The following is a 21,064-nucleotide window of genomic DNA, read 5'->3' as shown; positions in this document are numbered from 1 at the left end:
ATATAAGGATATCTATGCTTCTTTTCTTACTACTAGATTTGATAAATTTTATAAAATTTAAATGATCTTTTTGTCTATGTTTTCAATTATACTTACTTGGTTTTTAATTGTAGGTCCTAAATTTAGGGAGAAGAATGATTTATTTTTTATAATAAAATATATTGAGTCATCTGTGAAGCTAATAAAAGTCAAGAGCTACAAATGAAGGGAAATAAAGAGGGTAGAGGTAAGCGTGGATGAGAAGGGTCCCTACAAAAGTGAAAAGAAGAATGACTGTGTTCGAAAAATTCATTCATCTGTTCAACCTTTAGTGAGTAGCAAACACTGTGGACAGAGTTCATAAAGGATAAGATGGAATCATAGAAACTTAAGAGTTGAACATGAATGAGAAGCCCAGCTTCGCTGGGGAGGAAACAAGAGACTCTGCAAAAGACACAGTGCATTTTAGTCAATTCTGAGTAATCTTGGCCACTTTAGGTTTCTCTAAGTCTCACTGTTTATCATTTAAATATGAATATTAACAATTTTTAACTGTGTTCCTTTGTGTGGAATGAATTAACAGGGATTATTAAGCTTACTTACACTGTGCTGGACGCACAGAAAACCCTCCGCACATTTCCTGTTACTGCTTTTGGTGTGAATTTTCCAAGCAGACCTGGGGAAACAGCTCTCCAGATGGAAGGACCCAACATTGCAAAGGTCTGTGGGCAAGGAAGATTATAGCCTAGCCCTTGGGAAAGATGGGGTAGGCCAGAAGAGTGTATATCCAGGGTAAGTGCATAAAGTAAGGACTAGAAATGTAGGTAGAATTGAGATCAAGAAGGCCAACCAATGATTTCAGAGCTTTTAGGGATAAGATTTATGTTCCAGCCTTTAATGGTCAATGGTTACATCAGTGAAAATTCCTGTAAAGAATTTGCTTCATTTATATACACAAACAAGTCTTACTTTGGCTACTATTCTAAGGAATACCATAAGTAGTGTTGCCACACACAGGCACGCCTATAGACACACTCACTGTTTTTCTTTAAAGACATTTACCAATAATCTTCCCAGCCCAAAGGCAGTATTCTAGTTCCTTGCCTCAAAGATCCTAATAGAGTCACAAAGGTGTAGTGCAAAGCCCAACATGCCCTCAAAACAAGCCCCTGCAGGAGCAAGGGGGACCAGTTCCCCTGGTGAAAAAGGAAATCAAGAAGGTGGGCGTTTCCCATAATGACTTAGAGTTTGTGTTTTTATAGGTTAAGACTCTGCTGGAGTTTGAGCCCTGAGGGCTTAGCTCCTTTCAAAATTATCACCCTGAAAGAGGTAAACTTGAGCTGGCTGGAGGACCAAGGCCCTCCCCCACCTCCCTCAAATGCCACCAGCTGAGCTGACAAAAGAAAGCTAATGCAAAAATGCCATTAGCCTACACTCAGCTCCCACATCTGGATGACCTTGATTTGTGGAGTGTTTAGATTTAACTGAAATGGCTCATACCTAATTTTCTATAACCAGATGAATAAGCATTATAATTAAAGTACATACAGTTTTCTGTGATGCTTTTGAAAGTTCAAATGCTAAAATAATTGAGTTAGAACTCACAAAATATTCTCATTTTACAATTTCCAAAGATATGTCATATAAAAAGTCTTTGTAAAACATTGAAAAGTCCATTTTTTTTTTTCTATACAATCAGTTGAGGAAACTGCATATCACCTTTCTCTGAAAATGATACAGGTTGTTTTTCTGTAATCCTTTACATTTAAAAAAAAGCATCTACAACTGTGCAGGGAATTCTGAAATAGCATGCTGAAATAGCTAAAGATTTACTCAAGTTGTGTAATTCTCCTCTATCAGTAGGCTCTATGTAGTGGGTGCATGAGTTTTCTCGACATAAAAGAGATAGACTATTAACAGAGAATGCAGAAGGGGGGCAGCTGCACTGCTTCATGAGGACCACCATACCTGTTGGTTAATGGAGAGGCCTTAACAGCACTCTTCTTCCATGCGTCTTGCCATGAGGAAAGGGGAGGAAGGGAAAGGTAGTGATGGCAGCAACACCTGGGGAAGGGAGATGGGGAAATATGTAAAGGGAAAATCAGCAGCCTCTACACGGTGTCCATCCATTGCCTTGCCAATGAAACAACTTCCGAAAACCCTGAGCTTGTTTCTTTCTTTTTTAAAAAATCTAGATAAATGTCAAAGATAATTTAAACAAATTAGGTATTTTGAATGGCGTTAATCTCATCACTCTCCAATTATCAACTATCCTCTTCTGAGTCTGGGACATGGGGGCTGCTACATGTAATGAGCTACCATCTTATTCTCACTTTTTGACTAGACAGGGTAGCTTAAGGCAGGACTAGGCAGGACTTTGATATGTGGGTATAGTGTTTTGTTTTGTTTTGTTTCTTTTTTGTTTTTCTTTTCTACAACAGATTTAAGGAAAAAACTGCAGGATAAATAGTACCAAATGGGTATGTTATTTTCCCCCAACACACAGTAGGATTATTACCATTTACTTGTTCTGCCTCCATCTAATTGCCATACATCTAAATGCTCACAACACATCTTCCTTATTATATTCTCCTAAGGGTGTGTAGTTTTTATATCAAAACAACTTCAACTTGTTATTTTAACAAAAAAGAATTAGATTTAGTAGAATCCCTATATACTGCAAGAGACCAAACTAGTAAAAGTTGTAAAAAGGTTTATGTTTTAATTTTATTTTTGTAGACATGGTTTAATCTGAACTATATGTAATTTTTTAAAGCAAATAGAGTTATATGAAAAGAAGTACAATGAAAAACTTTCATAAAACATTGATGATAATACTAAACTCTTTGAATTTTAGTAGTGATCAACTGGTTTAATGAATCAATATAAAAGACAATACCACCTGAAAAACACATACTGCTACATATTTTGCTCTTGATATTTGTTTTCAGAGAAATCTTTGCCTTTGTATGTTTATATTGAAATATAAATTTCACATGAGAAATGACATTTTACAAGATTTAGGGAAGCTTTTATACATCCTGGAGATAAGCTTATTAAAAATATGTATATTTTTGAAGAAAAGAAGAGGTCATCCACTTGGGGTTATTAGTAATGGAGATGTTTATGCATGTGTAGAGGCAGGGAGTGTACGGGAAATTTCTGTACCATCCTCTCAGTGTTTTTGTGAACCTAAACTGTTTTTAAAAAAGCCTTAAGCATTGTAATGTAAAAGATAGGATAGAATTAATTTTGGGGGTTAAAAAAAAAATGGTTTTGACTCCTCACACCCATACATTTTTTAGTGTAATATCTACAGAAGGGCTGGGATATTCTTGAGTTTTTCTCTAAAGACAGGGATTTATGTGAATACCTTTGCATTCTTGCTTCTGAATGTGATTCTGACCATTAATCTAAATGTTTAGGAGAGCAGCTATCACAAAGATCTTTGAGGTTTGCAGCATGATAATCCTTTTGGTCTTGCCTTAATCCTATTTAGACAGGATGTCTCAAAACTTTCCAGTTACTCAGCTCTTTTGGTCTCTGACACACTGCTTACTATTAGGCATCATCTCTGTTTAAAATACATATCCATCTAATACTTAGTATTAGTCAGCCTTGAATTGAGAAATTTGGAAACTAATTGGTTATCAGATAGATTGGCATCAAAGAATTCTGAAGGCACATTCATTATCTAAGCCTGTTGAATTAAATAAACTCAAAGTAGTAAACTTAAATTTATTTTGATATGATTGAACATAATTTTTTATAGCTTTGCTTTTTTCTTATAATTTTAATTTCGTATTTAATTTTAAAAATATTAATTGCCATCACACATATTTTAAAATTTAAGCTCCCCTCCAAAATTAAAAGCCACATATTCCAGTAATATCAAAGTAACAAAGTTATAATTAATTATTCCTACATTTAAATATTCCTGATTGATTATTTGGGGATCAGCTTTTTATCTTTGGAAGAATCAAGTGTGTGAATCTTCCAAAGCAGAATATAAAAGGGGCTCACATGTTCTTAATTTATGGCAAAAAACTTGAGTCTAGCATGAAACACAGCAGTTTTTGTACATGAATCCCTAATACCATAGGATTTTATATACACTAAGTTCTTCCTTTGATCTTAGGAAGGGTAGATTATCATGAGGTAATGTATTTGGAAATTTGCACCACACTGTGAAAGATACAAAAATAACCAAAGGTGTACTTATGAGAAACTTTGGAAAATAAATATACACACACAAAACAGAGATGAACGCTCACAGTACAACTTATCAAGGTGTAACAAGTAATATAAAAAGATTTTATAAATATCTGAGTTTATAAATAACTAAAACAACCTAGAATGGTAATCAAAAAGATTAAACAGAAATTTTTGAGTCATAAATTCATAGAGTGGAGAACAGAGCTTCATGGATTAAGGGAAATAAAAATGAAAGCTATTTTTTTCCTATTTAAGAGGTAGGAGCCAGGATAACAAAATCATCCCTGGTACTAACGGGGTATTCCTTAGGAATATGCTTATCAGCCATCTTATGAGCTAGATTTTTACCTGGCTAGAAAAGGGAAAATATACAATATGATGCATGAAAATTAAAAGTAGATAGAAAAATGATTTGTGATCTTAAGGAGTAGAATTGGCAATCGAGAATTTGTAAAGAGATTTTCCAAAAGGACAGGAATTTGGTCATGTAGATAAAATGAGAATATCACAAAGAATGCTATGGTTCAGCTGTCTATGGTTCTGTTCTTAGAAAAATGTATGATAAAAGTAGAAATACCGATACTAACATATTGATACAGAGAACACAATGTCAAGCTGTAGGGCCCAAGAATAAGGCACAAGACTTGCTTCACATCCTCAAAAAAATATAACCATTACGTAGGGAACAAAAATAAGGTCAAATTTCTCAGTGTTTGGAAGCTAAAAGCAAAGACATAAAGGGATGAACTTTGAGAAAGAGACACAGAGCTACTTCTTCAAGACTGTGTCGGATATGGAAAAAGGATAAAAGAAAGAAAACAGTTTGTAGAAAAGGGAACTGACAGAGCCTAATGTAACGTGGTGAGAAGAAGGTTGGTTAGTGTTGGCAAGTCAGAAGTCAGTCAAACCAGGCAGGTTATATGGTGGGACCATATAATATGGTTGGGAACCAACACACCTTGATAAGTAGAAGAGACACATCAAACAACATATAAAGTGAGAGAGCTTAATTAGGCAATGAGACTACTGTTCTCTGCTTGATGACCTTAAACCTTCATCAAAACATTGCTTGTCTGGTACAAGGATATATGAGAAAAAGCCATTACCATACAGTGTAAACATTCCTGGTAACAGTATTGTTATCCTTATCCCATTTGTGAGGTCTATCTTAAAAATACATTTTCTCTAAGAGTTAGAAAATTGATATTTTAGCTCCAGTTCTGACCCTAAAATTTCCCCTGAGTCTCATATTCATGCGTGCTAAGTCACTTCCATCCTGTCCGATTCTTTGAGACCCCATGAATGTAGCCTGAACAGAAACAGTCTACCATATTCCAATGAACAGTGCAATTTTCCCTCATTCTCCTTCTTGCTAAGAGTGACTGGATAGTTATCAAAAGGAAATTTTATTCATCTTAATGCTGGGTGTGTCTGCGCTTCCCCCAAGGCTCAGTGGTAAAGAATCTGTCAGTAATGCGGGAGATGTAGGTTTGATCGCTAGGTCCAGAAGATCCCCTGAAAGGAAATGGCAACCCACTCCAGTATTCTTTCCTGGGGAATCCCATGGACAGAGGAGCCTGGCAGGCTACAGTCCATGAAGTTGTAAAAGAGTAGGATATGATTTAGCAACTAACAACAATGGTGTTTCTAGGCAGGGCTGGAGCATGAAGTGGTCAGGTTGATTGTTGTTGCTAGCTTCTGCAGGGTGGAGTTAGTTGGTACCCTGGTATATTTTTAAAATTTCTTAACTCAATAAAAACATAATTTTTTTGGTCTTTTTTTCTCTTTAACTGAAAATGTTCATTATTTTTATTTAATGAAATAAATTAAACACTATACAGTACATCCTAACAATAAATTTTCATGATGACAATTAGATTATTGCCATACAGATCTCTACCTGTAATCCATTTTTCTGACAGTTTCACTAAAATTTCAAGATTTTGTTGAACTGAAAACATTTTATAAATCTTCCAGCAAATCTATAATATTCTACTTTATTATTTTCAAATTCCTAATGTTTTACCAATCTGCTTGGAATTTCTTGGTTTATAGCTATAATAGCATAACCCACTATGTCCTTCATACAAACTAACAAATCAGCTACCCTAGTATCTAAGATATCAATAATATTCACTTAGAATTTTAATTAATATATGATTCATTCAACATAATTAATATTCTAAATTTAGTTTTCCCTACAAAATATATTTTAATGAGGATTTTGCTCTTTTTTTTTCTTGACACAGAATTGTTTGAGTAAATTTATAAAACTATGGAAATCTTAAATTCTCACATACAACATTTTTAGTCTCTGCAACTAAAAGTTGTCATATGAATTTGATTATTTAGGTTTGTTCATCAAATACTTAAAGAGTGTTCAATTTGTGCTGCTTTAATCAGTAGTACTTAAACATTTGGAGTTCAGGACTCCTCTAGCCTCTTAAAAACTGTAAATGACCCAAAAGTGCTTTTGTTTTTATGTGAGATACATCATTGGTAGTCAGTATATTCAAAAATAAAATTGACATTTTAAAAATTAATTGTAAATGCATTTGAAAATAGTCATAATAAAGTCATTTCTTTTCAAAATAAAATATTTTTATGAAGTGATTACCATATTCTATAAAACCAAAAATAAGCCAGAGGAGTGACATTATGATATGTTCTAATATAGATTGTGATAGGAAAAGAGCAAAGCTGGATAAGGTCAGTTTGGGCTTCACAGAATAGGTGATACTTGAAGTAAACTTTAAAGAAAGACTTGACTGGATGGATGGAAACATTGGTGAAAGAGGTTAAGACCATGCTGGTGAAAGAAGGGCATGGCTAAACAGAGCATGTTGTAATAGAAAGAGCATGGATTTTTTTTGTTGGTTTGTTTGTTTGAGGGACAAAGTTCCCTCAAACTCCATTTCAGCTATTTTAGTGATATGGCTTTGAGTAAATCACCTAAGGTCTGTGAGCCTCTCTTTGCTCTCTTATGAACCTACAGATTAAGAACGTCATGAGAATTGAGATGAAAAATGAAAATATTTTCACATGTGGCAGTTAATTGGAACTCAGTAATATAATGTAGTTTGTTGCATATTTAAGGACAGTGAATTGGTTATCATGCTGAGAGCATAAAATACTATGAGATGTGGCGGGGAGAATGGAAACTATAAACAAGAGTGAAAAGGACAGCAGAAAAGAAGAGCTGGTTGTGGAGGTTAAAGGTGGATATGAGTGACTTAAAAAAGACAGAAACACAGTAATATGAAATGAACTACCTTGGAAACTCCAATGAGAATCACTTCTCACACAGGCCTTAGCAAACCCATAGAAAATTTCAATTTCCACTTAATGCCCTCCTATCCTTTCCCAGGAATACATACAAATGAACAAACTCGAGTTTTAGAAAAATGAATTACTCCAGTATCATTGTAAATATAGAATGAATATGTAAAAAATAAAATGGATGATAAAAAACTTAAGACAAATTTAACCAACCACTTTGCCGCTTACAGAGGTTTAGTTGACCTGAATCGTCCATGTCTCTATGAAATTAGATTTCAATTAATCGTAGCAATGAATGAATGAGTGAATATATAAATAAAAGTATATTTAAAGCCATATGAATAATGTATTAAGAATCTGAACTCACAACTGTGATGTTCTCAACTTGGAACTGAAAATTAGGAGACTCATAAAGTCCGCGAATTGATTTCAACTTTTCTAGAAAACACTTTTATTAAGAGTGTGGTACATAGATAATGTTATGACTTTTCCCCATGCTGGTATGTACCATCCAGACGCTATCTTTGATCTTTAAGACTACATTGATAGAATGTTAAAAACTATTTCCCAACAACAAAATATTTTCTGCTGATTCACCTTAGTTCTGACAATTATGGCACAGAAGAAAAAAATATACTTAGTAGAGAAGCACAGTTTTAAAATGTAAAATAAACTCTTCATCAAGGTCCAGGTTTAGAATTTTATAAAACACAATCAATATCCTGGCTCATTGTACAGGCACCGGCTGTAGTAATATGCCAATGACAGGTAAGAACAATGTGAGTTTTAGATGAGAACATTTGCAATAATCTATAGAGAGTTTAGAACAAGACCTATTCCTTCTTTTTACAAAGTATCTTTTACATTAACCCATCATTTTGTCTGATTTCTTCACTACCACAATTAAACCCAGCCTAACTTATCCAAAGAGAGAGTAAAGAAATAAAGCATTAAAGCCAAGGTAATAATGGTAAAAATCAAGAGAGTTCCAGAAAAACATGTATTTCTGCTTTACTGACTATGCCAAAGCCTTTGACTGTGTGGATCACAATAAACTGTGGAAAATTCTGAAAGAGATGGGAATACCAGACCACCTGACCTGCTTCCTGAGAAACCTATATGCAGGTCAGGAAGCAACAGTTAGAACTGGTCATGGAACAACAGACTGGTTCCAAATAGGAAAAGGAGTACGTCAAGGCTATATATTGTCACCCTGCTTATTTAACTTATATGCAGAGTACATCATGAGAAACGCTGGACTGGAAGAAGCACAAGCTGGAATCAACATTGCCGGGAGAAATATCAATAACCTCAGTCATGCAGATGACACCACCCTTATGGCAGAAAGGAACGAAAGAGGAACTAAAAAGCCTCTTGATGAAAGTGAGAGAGGAGAGTGAAAAAGTTGGCTTAAAGCTCAACATTCAGAAAACTAAGATCATGGCATCCGGTCCCATCACCTCATGGGAAATAGATGGAGAAACAGTGGAAACAGTATTAGACTTTATTTTGGGGAGCTCCAAAATCACTGCAGATGATGATTGCAGCCATGAAATTAAAAGACGCTTACTCCTTGGAAGAAAAGTTATGACCAACCTAGATAGCATATTAAGAAGCAGAGACATTACTTTGCCAACAAAGGTCCAACTGGTCAAGGCTATAATTCTTCCAGTTGTCATGTATGGATGTGAGAGTTGGACTGTGAAGAAAGCTGAGGGCCAAAGAATTAATGCTTTTGAACTATGGTGTTGGAGAAGACTCTTGAGAGTCCCTTGGACTGCAAGGAGATCCAACCAGTCCATCCTAAAGGAGATCAGTCCTGGGTGTTCATTGGAAGGACTGACACCTAAGCTGAAACTCCAATACTTTGGCCACCTGATGCGAAGAGCTGACTCACTGGAAAAGACCCTGATGGATGGGAGGGATTGGGGGCAGGAGGAGAAGGGGACGACAGAGGATAAGATGGCTGGATGGCATCACCGACTCGATGGACGTGAGTTTGAATAAACTCCGGGAGTTGGTGATAGACAGGGAGGCCTGGCATGCTGCGGTTCATGGGGTCACAAACAGTCGGACACGACTGAGTGACTGAACTAACTAATAATGGTAATTATGGTTAGACTTTGGACCCAGAGAATATTAATTTATTCTTTAATTCATTCAGCAAACATTTAGTCTATGTCAGGCACTGCCTTAGTAGCCTGAGATAAAAAGAGCATAAAAACATGATCTCAATCCTCTGGTAGCACAAGTAGGTAGGATATTTTATAAATAAGTAAATACAACATTTTATTCCACTCAGTGCACATACAAATAATTCTAAAAATTATTTTCAGGAGGATTTTGTTGTAAAAAACATATACTGTAAAAATGAGACCAAGCTCTTCACTTTATAACTTTTCACATTCTGACTTTGTAAATATGGATAGTAAAGCTCTATGTCCAAAAAGATAGGTGTCTAACTCCATGTAAGTAAGCACTCATCATCCAGGACTTACAAATGACTGTACTAATGGCTGAAATTAAATATACATGATAAATTTTTACCTTCATTTTCAGGTCTCATGTGCATGTATGTGAAGGTAGGACATAAGCATAATCAACTGATGGTGATAATTTTGGTATAAAATATCCCTGACAAAATATCCCTATTTAACCATTCTCCCCTATAGCACTATTTGCATACAGTTTCTTCATTGAAATTTCTCTTTTCTTTACATTTTTTTTCACTACCTCCCCTCTCTTGGTATCAACTACTATATTCTAACTTTGTCAAGTCAAACAACAGTTGTCAATTCTGTGTGAATTTAGCCATATAAATGTAGTTACCTACTCACAATTGAGAACCTTTTTTTTTCTTGATTAAGAATGCTTCAGTCTTGAATAAGTTTAGCAGAAGCTACGCTAAGTCATTGTGAGTTTACCTAAATGAAAATGAAAACAAAATGGATGATTTCCTTTGTAAAGTTGAAATAACTCCATTCTGCACTGTTATTTATAATTTTAAACCTCAAGGAATGATTATTCATAGATCTGTGGAATGGAAGGAAAGTAAAACAGTCTGTTCACTCTATCCTTCATTTGGAATACTTTGCCCACTGTGCAGTTAATGTATTTTAATTTATTTTTAAAACACAAGTTGTTCTTTGACTATAAAACATCTCAGATGCTTAGTAAAACTTTTTCTGTGTATTATTTTCTTCTCAGCATACTTGTGTACAACCTGAGAGGCAGGCAACATGTTCTAAGCTGGAATTCAGTGAATACATGAGAACACCTTTTTTCAATACTGTCATTTAAATTACATGAACTTAAATGCCAACTTTGGGCAATGCTATTCCCTCGAAGCATATATATTATTTCATTATGGATGTATTAATTCATAATGTTTTATTTCAAGCCTATAAAATATGGTATCTTCTTGAGAAATCTGACAGCTGATAAAACTGCATTAGAATGGTGCATGTGCACATGTTTTCGCATTTCCACTAAGTTGCTGATTTCTTATTTGAGTCAGCTGTCTGAATTAGTTGCACAGCATTAAATTTAATAAACAGCATATGGACCTGATAATGTATGAGAAGAACCTGTTCTTTCTCTCCCCTGCCACATATATGCTCTTTTATCTTTCAATTAAGTGATACATTTTCTGGCTAAGTTTAAGAGTATTGTGTAAAAAGAAACCAAATCTTTGAAATCTTTGTCTTAGTGTACTTCTCTAGATGTACATAATACACAAAATATGTCACATACTTTTCCATTTATAGAAATAAAATCTTTAAAATTTTTATATTGTATGCTTAAATTTCTCGTCTTTAAAATATTCAATTAATAGAAGTTCATTATAAGAAGAAAGTGAAATCACCATTTTTTAAGTTAAAGTTTTACTGACAAAATACACTGAATTTCTCAATAGAGTTTCAGTCAAAAGCAGTTCAGAAAGTACGATGATAACAGTTTTCTGAAAGTTCAAGACAAAAGAAATATCTACTTTTTAAAATATGGACCAAAACTACTAAGTTTAATTCCTGGGAGATGAAGAAAGAGTTTGAACATATTTTAATATGCTAAATGCAGATTCAGAGAACTGGTTATAATCCTGAGTCCCTCTTGCCTGCTCACCAGAATTCTTCATTCTGGGGTAAACACTTACCTCAAACTCTAGGCATGTGCTATCAACCCTGATCTGATTTTCCTCTAACACGAACTCAATTAAACTTCCTACTCTTAAAGGACCTTTCCATTTCTTGTCAGTAAAAGAAACAGGTAAGGAAATACATTGAGAGTAGACGGGTACATAGAAAGCTATATCCTGTGTAAGAGCAATAAGATACTATGTATTCTAAATTTTCCTACATCAAATGTAGATTTGCAAAGCCAGGCCATGTATGATTACAAATGCTGAAAGCAAACCTTTATAGTGGTTCATTCTTTTGAGACTTCAAATTATAACACCATCCCTTTTTTACAAGGCATTACTAGAATATTCCCCAATGTGTATATTAGATTCCTTTATAGAGACAGTCATGTTCCTACAAGCCATAAATTTAATAAATCACCAGATATATAACTTTCATTCTCACATTTACATTACCAAGTACTTTATGGAGCAATTTTCTTAGTCATAGCAGTGAGACTGTTCAGTGATATAAATAAATAAATACTATTTCAGCAAAAACCCTTAACTCTAAAGGAATGGAATCTCACAAGAATACAATTCACTAGTAAAGAGAATTCAGTTATCAGTAGGGTCTGTCTTGGATTGCCTCTATGAAGGTCTATTATGAGTAGTGTCAGAAGGACTTTATTATAGCAAGCACTGAAGAAGCCAAGGACAGAGTTATGGCTGGGTTCCAGCGAAGAGAGAAAGAGCTTGAAAAGCCTAATATACCACAATACTGAAATTGTTATTATAAATAACTGGTACATTTACATCGGATTATCATATATTTTCAACAGAAATGTCAAATGCCAACTCTGTCAGTATCTATCTCTGGGCGCAGAGCTTCTTGTTGAGACCTGTTGTGCACTAGCAGAGTCAGGCCTAAGTGCTCCCAAAGGATTTTTATGTTTATATTATAAAACAAAATTCCTTGTAAGGAAAATTAGACTTTAAGGTGTAAAAAATATTTTGAAGTGATGAAATATTTGACTGGTCCAATGAAATTACTTTAAAGCGATATTTTAAAATACTCTAAAATACTTTAATACAGCTCTTTTAACTTAACCAGCACAATTCCCTAAGCGTATATTATAAAAACACAAGTATACATCTTATTCTTGGTGGGGGAATGGGGTAATTGGGGGGCAGTGGGAAGCAGTAGAAGATATTAGAAAACAATAGCCTTAAGTTAAACTTATAGTCTTTTGTTGGTTTTTACCTAAAGGATTATATTGAATTCAAAATTCTCATGTTAAATAATCAGAGAAAATATTCCAAATTGTAAAGGCACTTGTTCTACATGTTTTCTATTTGCAATTTAATAAACTTACTTCAATACAGGAGTATTGCTTATTTTTATAATCAAAGTCTTATATGGTAGGAGGCTGTCAAATTTGCAAATGATGAAACTATTGACTTTAATAGAACAGTTCCAAAATAGAGTCTTTCTGGAGGCATAGTTTATTATTCAAATTATTTCCAAGAAGTGCTTTAGGCTTCTTAGCCCAGCCCATCAAGGATGGTGCGTCATGCATGTGTGTGTGTGTGTGAGCGCATCTGTTTCCTTGGTGAGCAATGCTGAGTCTTCTTAAAATTTGCTCATAAATTTCAGAATGAGTTTCCAAAAATTACAGTAACTAAGTCAAATTCTCCACATGTTGTGCCACCAAATAAAATATCTGTCCTCAAAATTGTTTAGGAAGGCATATCAGGTATACAAGTAGATAGTTCATAAAGTCCAATCAATAAGGACACTAGCTAAATGAAGTGCAAAAAATATTATAATGGATCCTTTTACTCTTTGGAATCAATGGCAATAACCTTTGTTTAGAAAGAATGTGTGTCTGAACAATAACATGTACCAATATTTCTCAAGCTGCTAAAACGAAAAGATCTCAGAGGCAGGCATCTCTCCATTTAGCTATATTACATTTTCTGTTCTTTTCTTCCCTATTTAGGCAGGAGAACTGCCTTAACCACTTCAGAAATGCCCTACCTTCATCCCAGGAAAGGAAATGAAGGCCTTAGCACTGATGCTAAAATATATATATAATAGATACAAATGAGCAGCAAGCACAGATGGGGGCTTTCAGTTACTTTATGACTAGGTCAATTATTAGCAAACTAATCATGCCAGATTCTCAGTGAAAACATATTATCTTCACTTAATCCCACACTGAAATATGCATTATCTTTTCTGCATGTTCCTAAATACATGAAGTGATTCTATATGTCAAATAAAAAAGCAATATTCTTTTTCAATATGAAAATAAAATTACAACAGCTTAAATGCTAGCACCAATTGTGTTGTCAACCTATGTTTGTAAGGCATGTTTTCTAAATACTAAAAAAAAATTAATAAACTATACTACTGGAGAAAAAGGGACTTGAAAAATCTTTTGTACAGATGACATATATGTCCTATTACTTATTTATGACAGTGGTTTTGAAATTATTTTTCAATTTATTTTAATTTGCTACTGTATCTAAGGAAGCTTCTTATTCTTAAGTACCTTTGAGCAAATTCAATCATTTAGATCAGCTGATAGGCATAATCAAAATAAATATCCCTAGAGAGGCAGGGGTTTAAGTTGCAGTTAAAGTGTGCCCCAGTCCTGAAATAGCTATTTTCTAATTCAATTATGTACTATAAAAATTCTATTATTTAACAGAGTCTGCTGCTGCTGCTGCTGCCAAGTCGCTTCAGTCGTGTCCGATTCTGTGCGACCCCACAGACAGCAGCCCACCAGGCTCCGCCGTCCCTGGGATTCTCCAGGCAAGAACACTGGAGTGGGTTGCCATTTCCTTCTCCAATGCATGAAAGTGAAAAGTGAAAGTGAAGTCACTCAGTCATGTCCAACTCTTTGAGACACCATGGACTGTAGCCTACCAGGCTCCTCCTTCTATGGGATTTTCCAGGCAAGAATACTGGAGTGGGTTGCCATTGCCTTCTCCATTAACACAGTCTAGTAGTTCTGAATGTAGTGATATAGGTATATAAGTGTTTATCCTATACTTACCCTACAAAGAAGAATATTTGAAAGAAAATTTCTCTAAGAGTTTACAAATTTAGCTTGCTTTTTGCTTATTTTGAAAATTCCAACATTACTGAGACAACATTAAAGTATTAAATAAACTTTAAGTATCTTTTTAATGCTTGCTTTATTGAATGGTGTGCATAATTAAAAAGTTAATTGCTCTGTTCCCACAATCTTAGGGAGTCAAGGGACCAACTCCAGAAGCAGGCTTTTAGTGTTGTACTTTCTTATATACATGCATTACTCTACTCAGTGAATTACCTTCCCTACCTAGGCAGAAGGATCCAATGAAGACAAGTGTGTGTGTGTGTGTATAGAATGAACTACCAACGAAATATAGGCATAAAGAATATAACTCTCTAGTTTACTCAGTGAGTAAAGCACCTGGTATTAATTCTCACCCTATTTTGGACAGACTGTATTTCTTTAAGTAACTCATTATATTGAATCTATTATCTTAGTATTTTTTTTTGAATCTATTATCTTAGTATTTTGAAGGGAAAAATGTATTAACATCTTAATTTTTGTGATATGAACATGATTATTTCACTTATGATCCTAGGTATCAACATTTATGCCAAGCCACAATGTAGAGTAGTTCTTGAAAATGGCATATAATACTACTTTTATGCCCTGTGATTACATAATTACAAAAGTACAGTTTTTTATAATGCATGTAAATACAAAGGGGAAACCCCTTAATGTCCCTGAAAAGTAGGTAGTGCATGAATGAATTACTGGTTGCTTCAGATGAGACAAGATCAGTGATTTGGTCAAAACTGCATAATACAGTAATGCTTATATCATATATGTATCAAATGAAACCTAAATTTTTCCTTCTTAAATATGTTTTAAAATAGAAATAATTCTAATGGCTACAAAAGGTTTTCCTGAGCTTTGAATGTAGTAATATAAATATAGTCTTTGGGGCTAATAGTAACAAAGCAAGAATAATAAATGATAAGTTACTATATATATTAAACACCTAGTATTATCAGGTATTAACCATAATTTTAGATCTCAGTTACATCATTTATAAAATGCATATATTACCTTCCTCAGGGTAATTCTATGGAGCAAATGAATATGGAGAACCCTCAGGTCATCACTGCTGCTGCTGCTGCTGCTAAGTCACTTCAGTCGTGTCCGACTCTGTGCGACCCCATAGACGGCAGCCCACCAGGCTCCCCAGGGACGGCGGAGCCTGGTGGGCTGCTGTCTACTGCAAAAGCATTCATTTATTATTTCAATTTTTCCTCACCCTTATTTATTTTTAGATACTTAATAAAGATATGAGTTCATCATTCTTTTTGATGGATAGATTGTCCTCTTTACACTATATTTGCTCTTTTCTGGTGCTTCTCTCTTTGTGTGTGTAAGTGTGACAGGGAGCGAATGAATCTATAATTCATTTGTCTCTGACATTAGACATACTTTGTGATGACTTGGCCCCGTTAAAGTCCCTTCAGCCCTTTGTGTTTGAGCTGTATTGTAACTGGGGTGTTTCATACTGTGATCTGAAAATTATCTCCAAATACCCATAAAAGTTGATTTCTACATTTATAAATGTATTTGGTTTAATTAGCAGTTTAAAATGAGATGTGGATGAGTGTTATGAATTGCTACCTAATTGGCAGAGTCTATCTACATTCTGTGACCGGCAATCATTTTTACAAGGTTTTTCTCACTGCCATGAATTTTTGAGAATTGACTGTAATCTCAGTCTTTTAGGAACCACTTTGCTACTGGGCACTGAATGATTTTTAATAATTATTTGATGACTTCTCTGTGAGTTACTGGTTTCTGTTATTTACTTCTCCTTAACAGTAAATCCAGGAAAATATATGCAGGTCTCTTAAAGACAGAAGCCATATAGCCAAAGAAAATAAATGTGAAACTATTAATATGCTTTCTCTGTCTATGATTTTACAGAATTTTATTTGTTATAAACACTGGTATTTGCTCACAGTGGATAGAGAGACATGTGTTCCTAGCCTTGGAAACGAATAAGGAATTCAAGAGAGGCCAGGAAACTACTTGCCTTAATGGCAAAATACCGGTGAGGCCAGTGAACACTTTTGTAAGCAAGAAAACATCATGTATTTAATAAATATAAACACTGTGGATCTGATTTGATTTGGAGAAAAAAAGGACTATAGGATTAGAAATAAATTTTAAGGTATTTAAAAAAAAATCAACATAGTGAAGCAGTAATCTGATAGAATTTTTATTAAATGCTAACTGCCTAAACATATGTTTATGTATATCTGCACAATAACTCTTTAAGATAGGGCTGTAATTATTATAATTGTTTCCATTTTATAAGGGAAGGAGATATTATATGAACTGATCTCGATTCCCTTCTTGAAAATGTGATGGAGGTTGAACTAGGACCTAGACTTCTGGCAACAATTCCTTGCAAATGTACCTATTGTACCGAATACCACAAGACAGCAGAATTAAGTTTAAAAAGGACATTTTAAAACTGAAAATTTATGGAACAGATGCTTCCAAAAAGCATCCCCCAAAGAATACAGAAACTTGATAGTCTGAAATGACTCAAATAATGCCATTTGGTAGAGAAAATGAATTACTTGATCCTCAAAAGTGTCACAGGTAAGGTATTAGAAGGGAGAACATGTGCATAGGATGGTGTGGTTGGGAGAGGCAAAGGAATAAGGTTATTAGAAGGATAAAATAAAGAAAAATATTAAAATCTCAGAGTCAGTCTCTGGGACAGTCCTCTAATCCTCCTTCAGAAATGAAATGACTGTCAGAGGAGCTCAGAACTTTTCATTAAGGTAAAGAAGAGTAATGCATTTTCCCTGCTATTTTCAAAAACTTAAAACATAAAGACCAGAGGCTAAGTAATCAAGTCAGAAGTCGTACTTTGTGCTCTGAAATAAAATGTGGCTACTTGAGAAAAACACACATGGGAACTGCTAAGCCCAGAGACAATTGATAGAACTAATTTAATAGCTACTTGATTCTGGGGACATAGATAATACTCAGACATGGGCTGCAAAGGAAAAACATATGGGTTTGATTTCACAAAAGAGGATAAAAACAGACTGGGGCTGAGATAGGCAAGAATTAGATTTTAGATCTTCATTATTCTAGGAAAAAGAGATGAACCAATGTTGTCCAGGAAACTAGAAGTGCCTCTTAAAATTGAATTCGTAAAGGCTGAGTACAACTGACCACACTGAATAAAGGGTAGTAAGCTTAAGAGGAAAAGGAAAAAACTCTGATAACACATGGTTCTATGTGAACATGTTGCTTTCTAATCACTTGCTCAAAGATATTGCATGATTAACATTGCCTTGACCAAAGTGCAGGGAAAGAATAAAGATTGAGCCCTAAATTCAATTTTCTCAAATACTCATATAATTGAAAATTGAGTTTATTTTAGGCAAGAATTATCTGAGAAATTGTGACTATATAAGTAATAATTTCAAAAATTACATATCAGTCTGTGAGATGTTTATGACACAGTTTGTTGAGAGTCAGGTATTACTTAAAGAGAACAGCAAGTAACTCTGCCCAGTATCCATCAATTTCATTGATGGATAATTAATTGAATGCTTAGATAATGCAACGATATCTTACAGAATGGACCAGAAGCAAGGAGGGAAGCAAAGTCTGGCCATTTAATCATGCCTATAGCTGATATTGAGAAAATCATTTGCATATTTTAAATAGAATTTTTCCCTAAGAAATAGCCCTAAAGAGAAGAGAAAACAAAAACAAACAAACAAACAAAAAACAACAACAAAAACAACTACAAGTTAGAGGCACGGAATTGTAGTTAGTGCCTTATATTCTAAAAGAGCCCCTGAATCTAGGGCACCAAAGCAATTATTTTTTCAGGAGATCTCAGTCAACTGCAGACAGGTTACGACACACCTTATCCGCCTCATTGGGTCTGGACGCAAAAGTTCCTCTTCTGATTCCATCCTCGCCAGGCAATCTTTTAAGAGGTACACTGATTTTCCTTGGGTCACCTTAGAGATAAAGAATATTGTCTTGGAGACGAAGTGGGCCTTTCCAATTTCTTCAATGGGATATTTTCCTGTTCAAAATTTAATAAACTAATACACCAGTTTGACATTAAGATCTTGCAATAATGTTTGGAATTTGCCTTGGCTCTGTTCAATTCTGCACACTAGTAAAACCGAAACTTGGATCTAGAAAAAAATCTTCCAGATGCCATGTAGAGACCACTCAGTCACCAGACAGGTCATCTTCTCTTGACACACACTACACTTTCATACTTTCTATTCAATGCTACAGGACAATGGGGAGCACATATGCCAGGCCCCCAAATGCACACTTCTAGAGGTTTTTGATGAGCTAAATAAACGTATGCATGATTAAATAGATGCTGAATTTTTATTGTGAAATTATTATGCAGCAATTACTTAGATGATCTTGGCATGGAAGACTAGTTTTATTAATGTAGTCCCTTTGTATAATTCCTACTAAGCAATGATAAACACAGAAAAAGGAGAATACATTTATGTGACATTGATAGTTGTCCTTTCTTAGACAAAAAACAACATCAAAAGTGACACCTGCCTAGCAAATCATTGTTAGTAAGTTTTCACACATAATACATTTGAAGGCTGTTCTTCCCTTGCATGATGTACTAGCTTCAGTAAGCATCTTTGACATGGAATTTCTGTGACTGGAACTGAACAGTCCTTTACTATACAATTTGATTTTATTCCTTGTGCAAATTCTATTTCATTATTTTCTGTTTTGAAGCTTATCTATTTGTGTAAGGCCACTAACAACCAATAGCAATATTACAGTGTCAGGAATTCTATAATCACAAATAAAAATGTTTGATGGTGACTAAAAATGTTTGATATCAATTATTGGATCTCACCAAAAATGCAATTAGATATTATTTTAATTTCAAGCGAGTGAGATGGGCAAATGGTGACCTAGTATAAAATAAAGCATAGAAGTTATATGAGAGGCCAAAATTCACTAAGAGTAATTATTATATCTCAAGGAAAGATAACAAAAGCTATCATTACAGAAATTTCAGACTCTGTTGTACTTTCGGAAAATTTTGTAGAAACAGCAACAAAAATTATGAGCATAGCATAAATTATAAGTTGGTTAGAAATTTATTAAGATTGATATAGAAGGATGCAACCATGCCCCTGTCTCTGACAAAGACTTTATAATGGACTTGCTGACCTGGGGAAATAATTGCCGAATGTGCTCTTACACGAAATCTCCTGGTCGTTGGCTTTCTCAGTTGTCTCACTTCTATTGAATCTCTATCAGCAACACTGGGCTCCAAGTCCATATAACAAAATTCAACAAAGGTTTTAAACATCTATGTGTAGGATTCTAGATGTACAACCCTAATTCTAAATTTCTCCTTAGTTTGCCATGCTTTGTTTGATTTTACTTATTTATTTTAAAGTATCCTCAGTCACCTTTACTGAAACTTATTTATCTATTATACTCTTATATTTCAGTCTTTTTTCAGATGCTGGGTATGATCTCTCTTATCTGGTGTCAGTTACTTGATGGTCACATCTGTTCCCCAAGTTTCATAATCATCAGGGTGCCAATTACTCTTAAAGTTGTATTTCTGCTATTGATTTCTACTCCCAAGTTTCTGGAGTACATTTTCAATAGGCTGCTAGATATCATTTGAATTTTTCAAAGGTACCTTAAATCCAACATGTCTTAATCAAGCTTGTCCTCCTGGAAAGGTGATATTTCTTCCATTTTTCCCAACTTGGGAAATAGAACCCCTGTTTTCCCACAATCTCAGGATATATCCTTGGTGTCACTTACTATTCCCTATAAGCTTACTCATATTGCCATTTATCAAATTCCTACTCACCCATCCTTTAAAGCTTGGCTAAAGTTTTTCATATCCCCAGTTCATACCCACCTCTAATTCTGGTAACATTTAGTCCTTTCACCTAGAGCTTCTCATGACTTTACTTTTAAAAATATACTCTGTACATACAATTCTCCATCACAATATTTGACACGTAGAAGGCAAAGAGAATGTGTCATTCACCTTTGGATCTTTCATGGGAATTTGCATAGAGTAAATGTTCAAGAAATAATTATTGAACTTGAATTCTCATAATACTCTAAATTCCCTGTTCATTGTATAAAATTTCAGCTATGGCTGTGATGACCTTTTACTGCAAAACCTGGGTTGGTGAAATGCAACTTCATACTGAATAGAAACAATGTGCATAATTCAGTATAGGGCGCTATGGCTCCCAGGAATGCAACCTCAGAGAAGCAGACCAGTCAGATTATATGTGGGTCTACCAATGACCTCAACAATGGAAATGCTGAGCATTTCAGAGCAGAAATAAAGTCATAGAAGACATATTTCTCAATG

General features: G+C 34.5%; 1 protein-coding gene across 7 annotated transcripts in view; it reads right to left on the bottom strand.

Annotated features, from left to right (window-relative positions):
* Positions 1–21,064, bottom strand: part of PCDH7 (protocadherin 7) — a 446,943-nt gene that overhangs the window by 201,088 nt on the left and 224,791 nt on the right. For 3 of the 7 annotated variants that reach the window (XM_043871511.1, XM_043871514.1, XM_043871512.1), the window contains exon 4: positions 1,948–2,043. The exons of the other annotated variants lie outside the window; for them this stretch is intronic. In XM_043871511.1, coding sequence (XP_043727446.1) covers positions 1,955–2,043 — 89 coding nt within the window. In that variant the 3' untranslated portion in view covers positions 1,948–1,954. The remainder of the gene's footprint in view (positions 1–1,947; positions 2,044–21,064) is intronic. 7 annotated transcript variants of the gene reach the window in all.

The sequence above is a fragment of the Cervus elaphus genome, chromosome 17 (genome assembly GCF_910594005.1).
Source record: "Cervus elaphus chromosome 17, mCerEla1.1, whole genome shotgun sequence".
Classification (NCBI taxonomy): Eukaryota; Metazoa; Chordata; class Mammalia; order Artiodactyla; family Cervidae; genus Cervus; species Cervus elaphus.
Note: the sequence above shows the minus strand (reverse complement) of the source record. Positions and strands in the feature narration are given on the sequence as shown.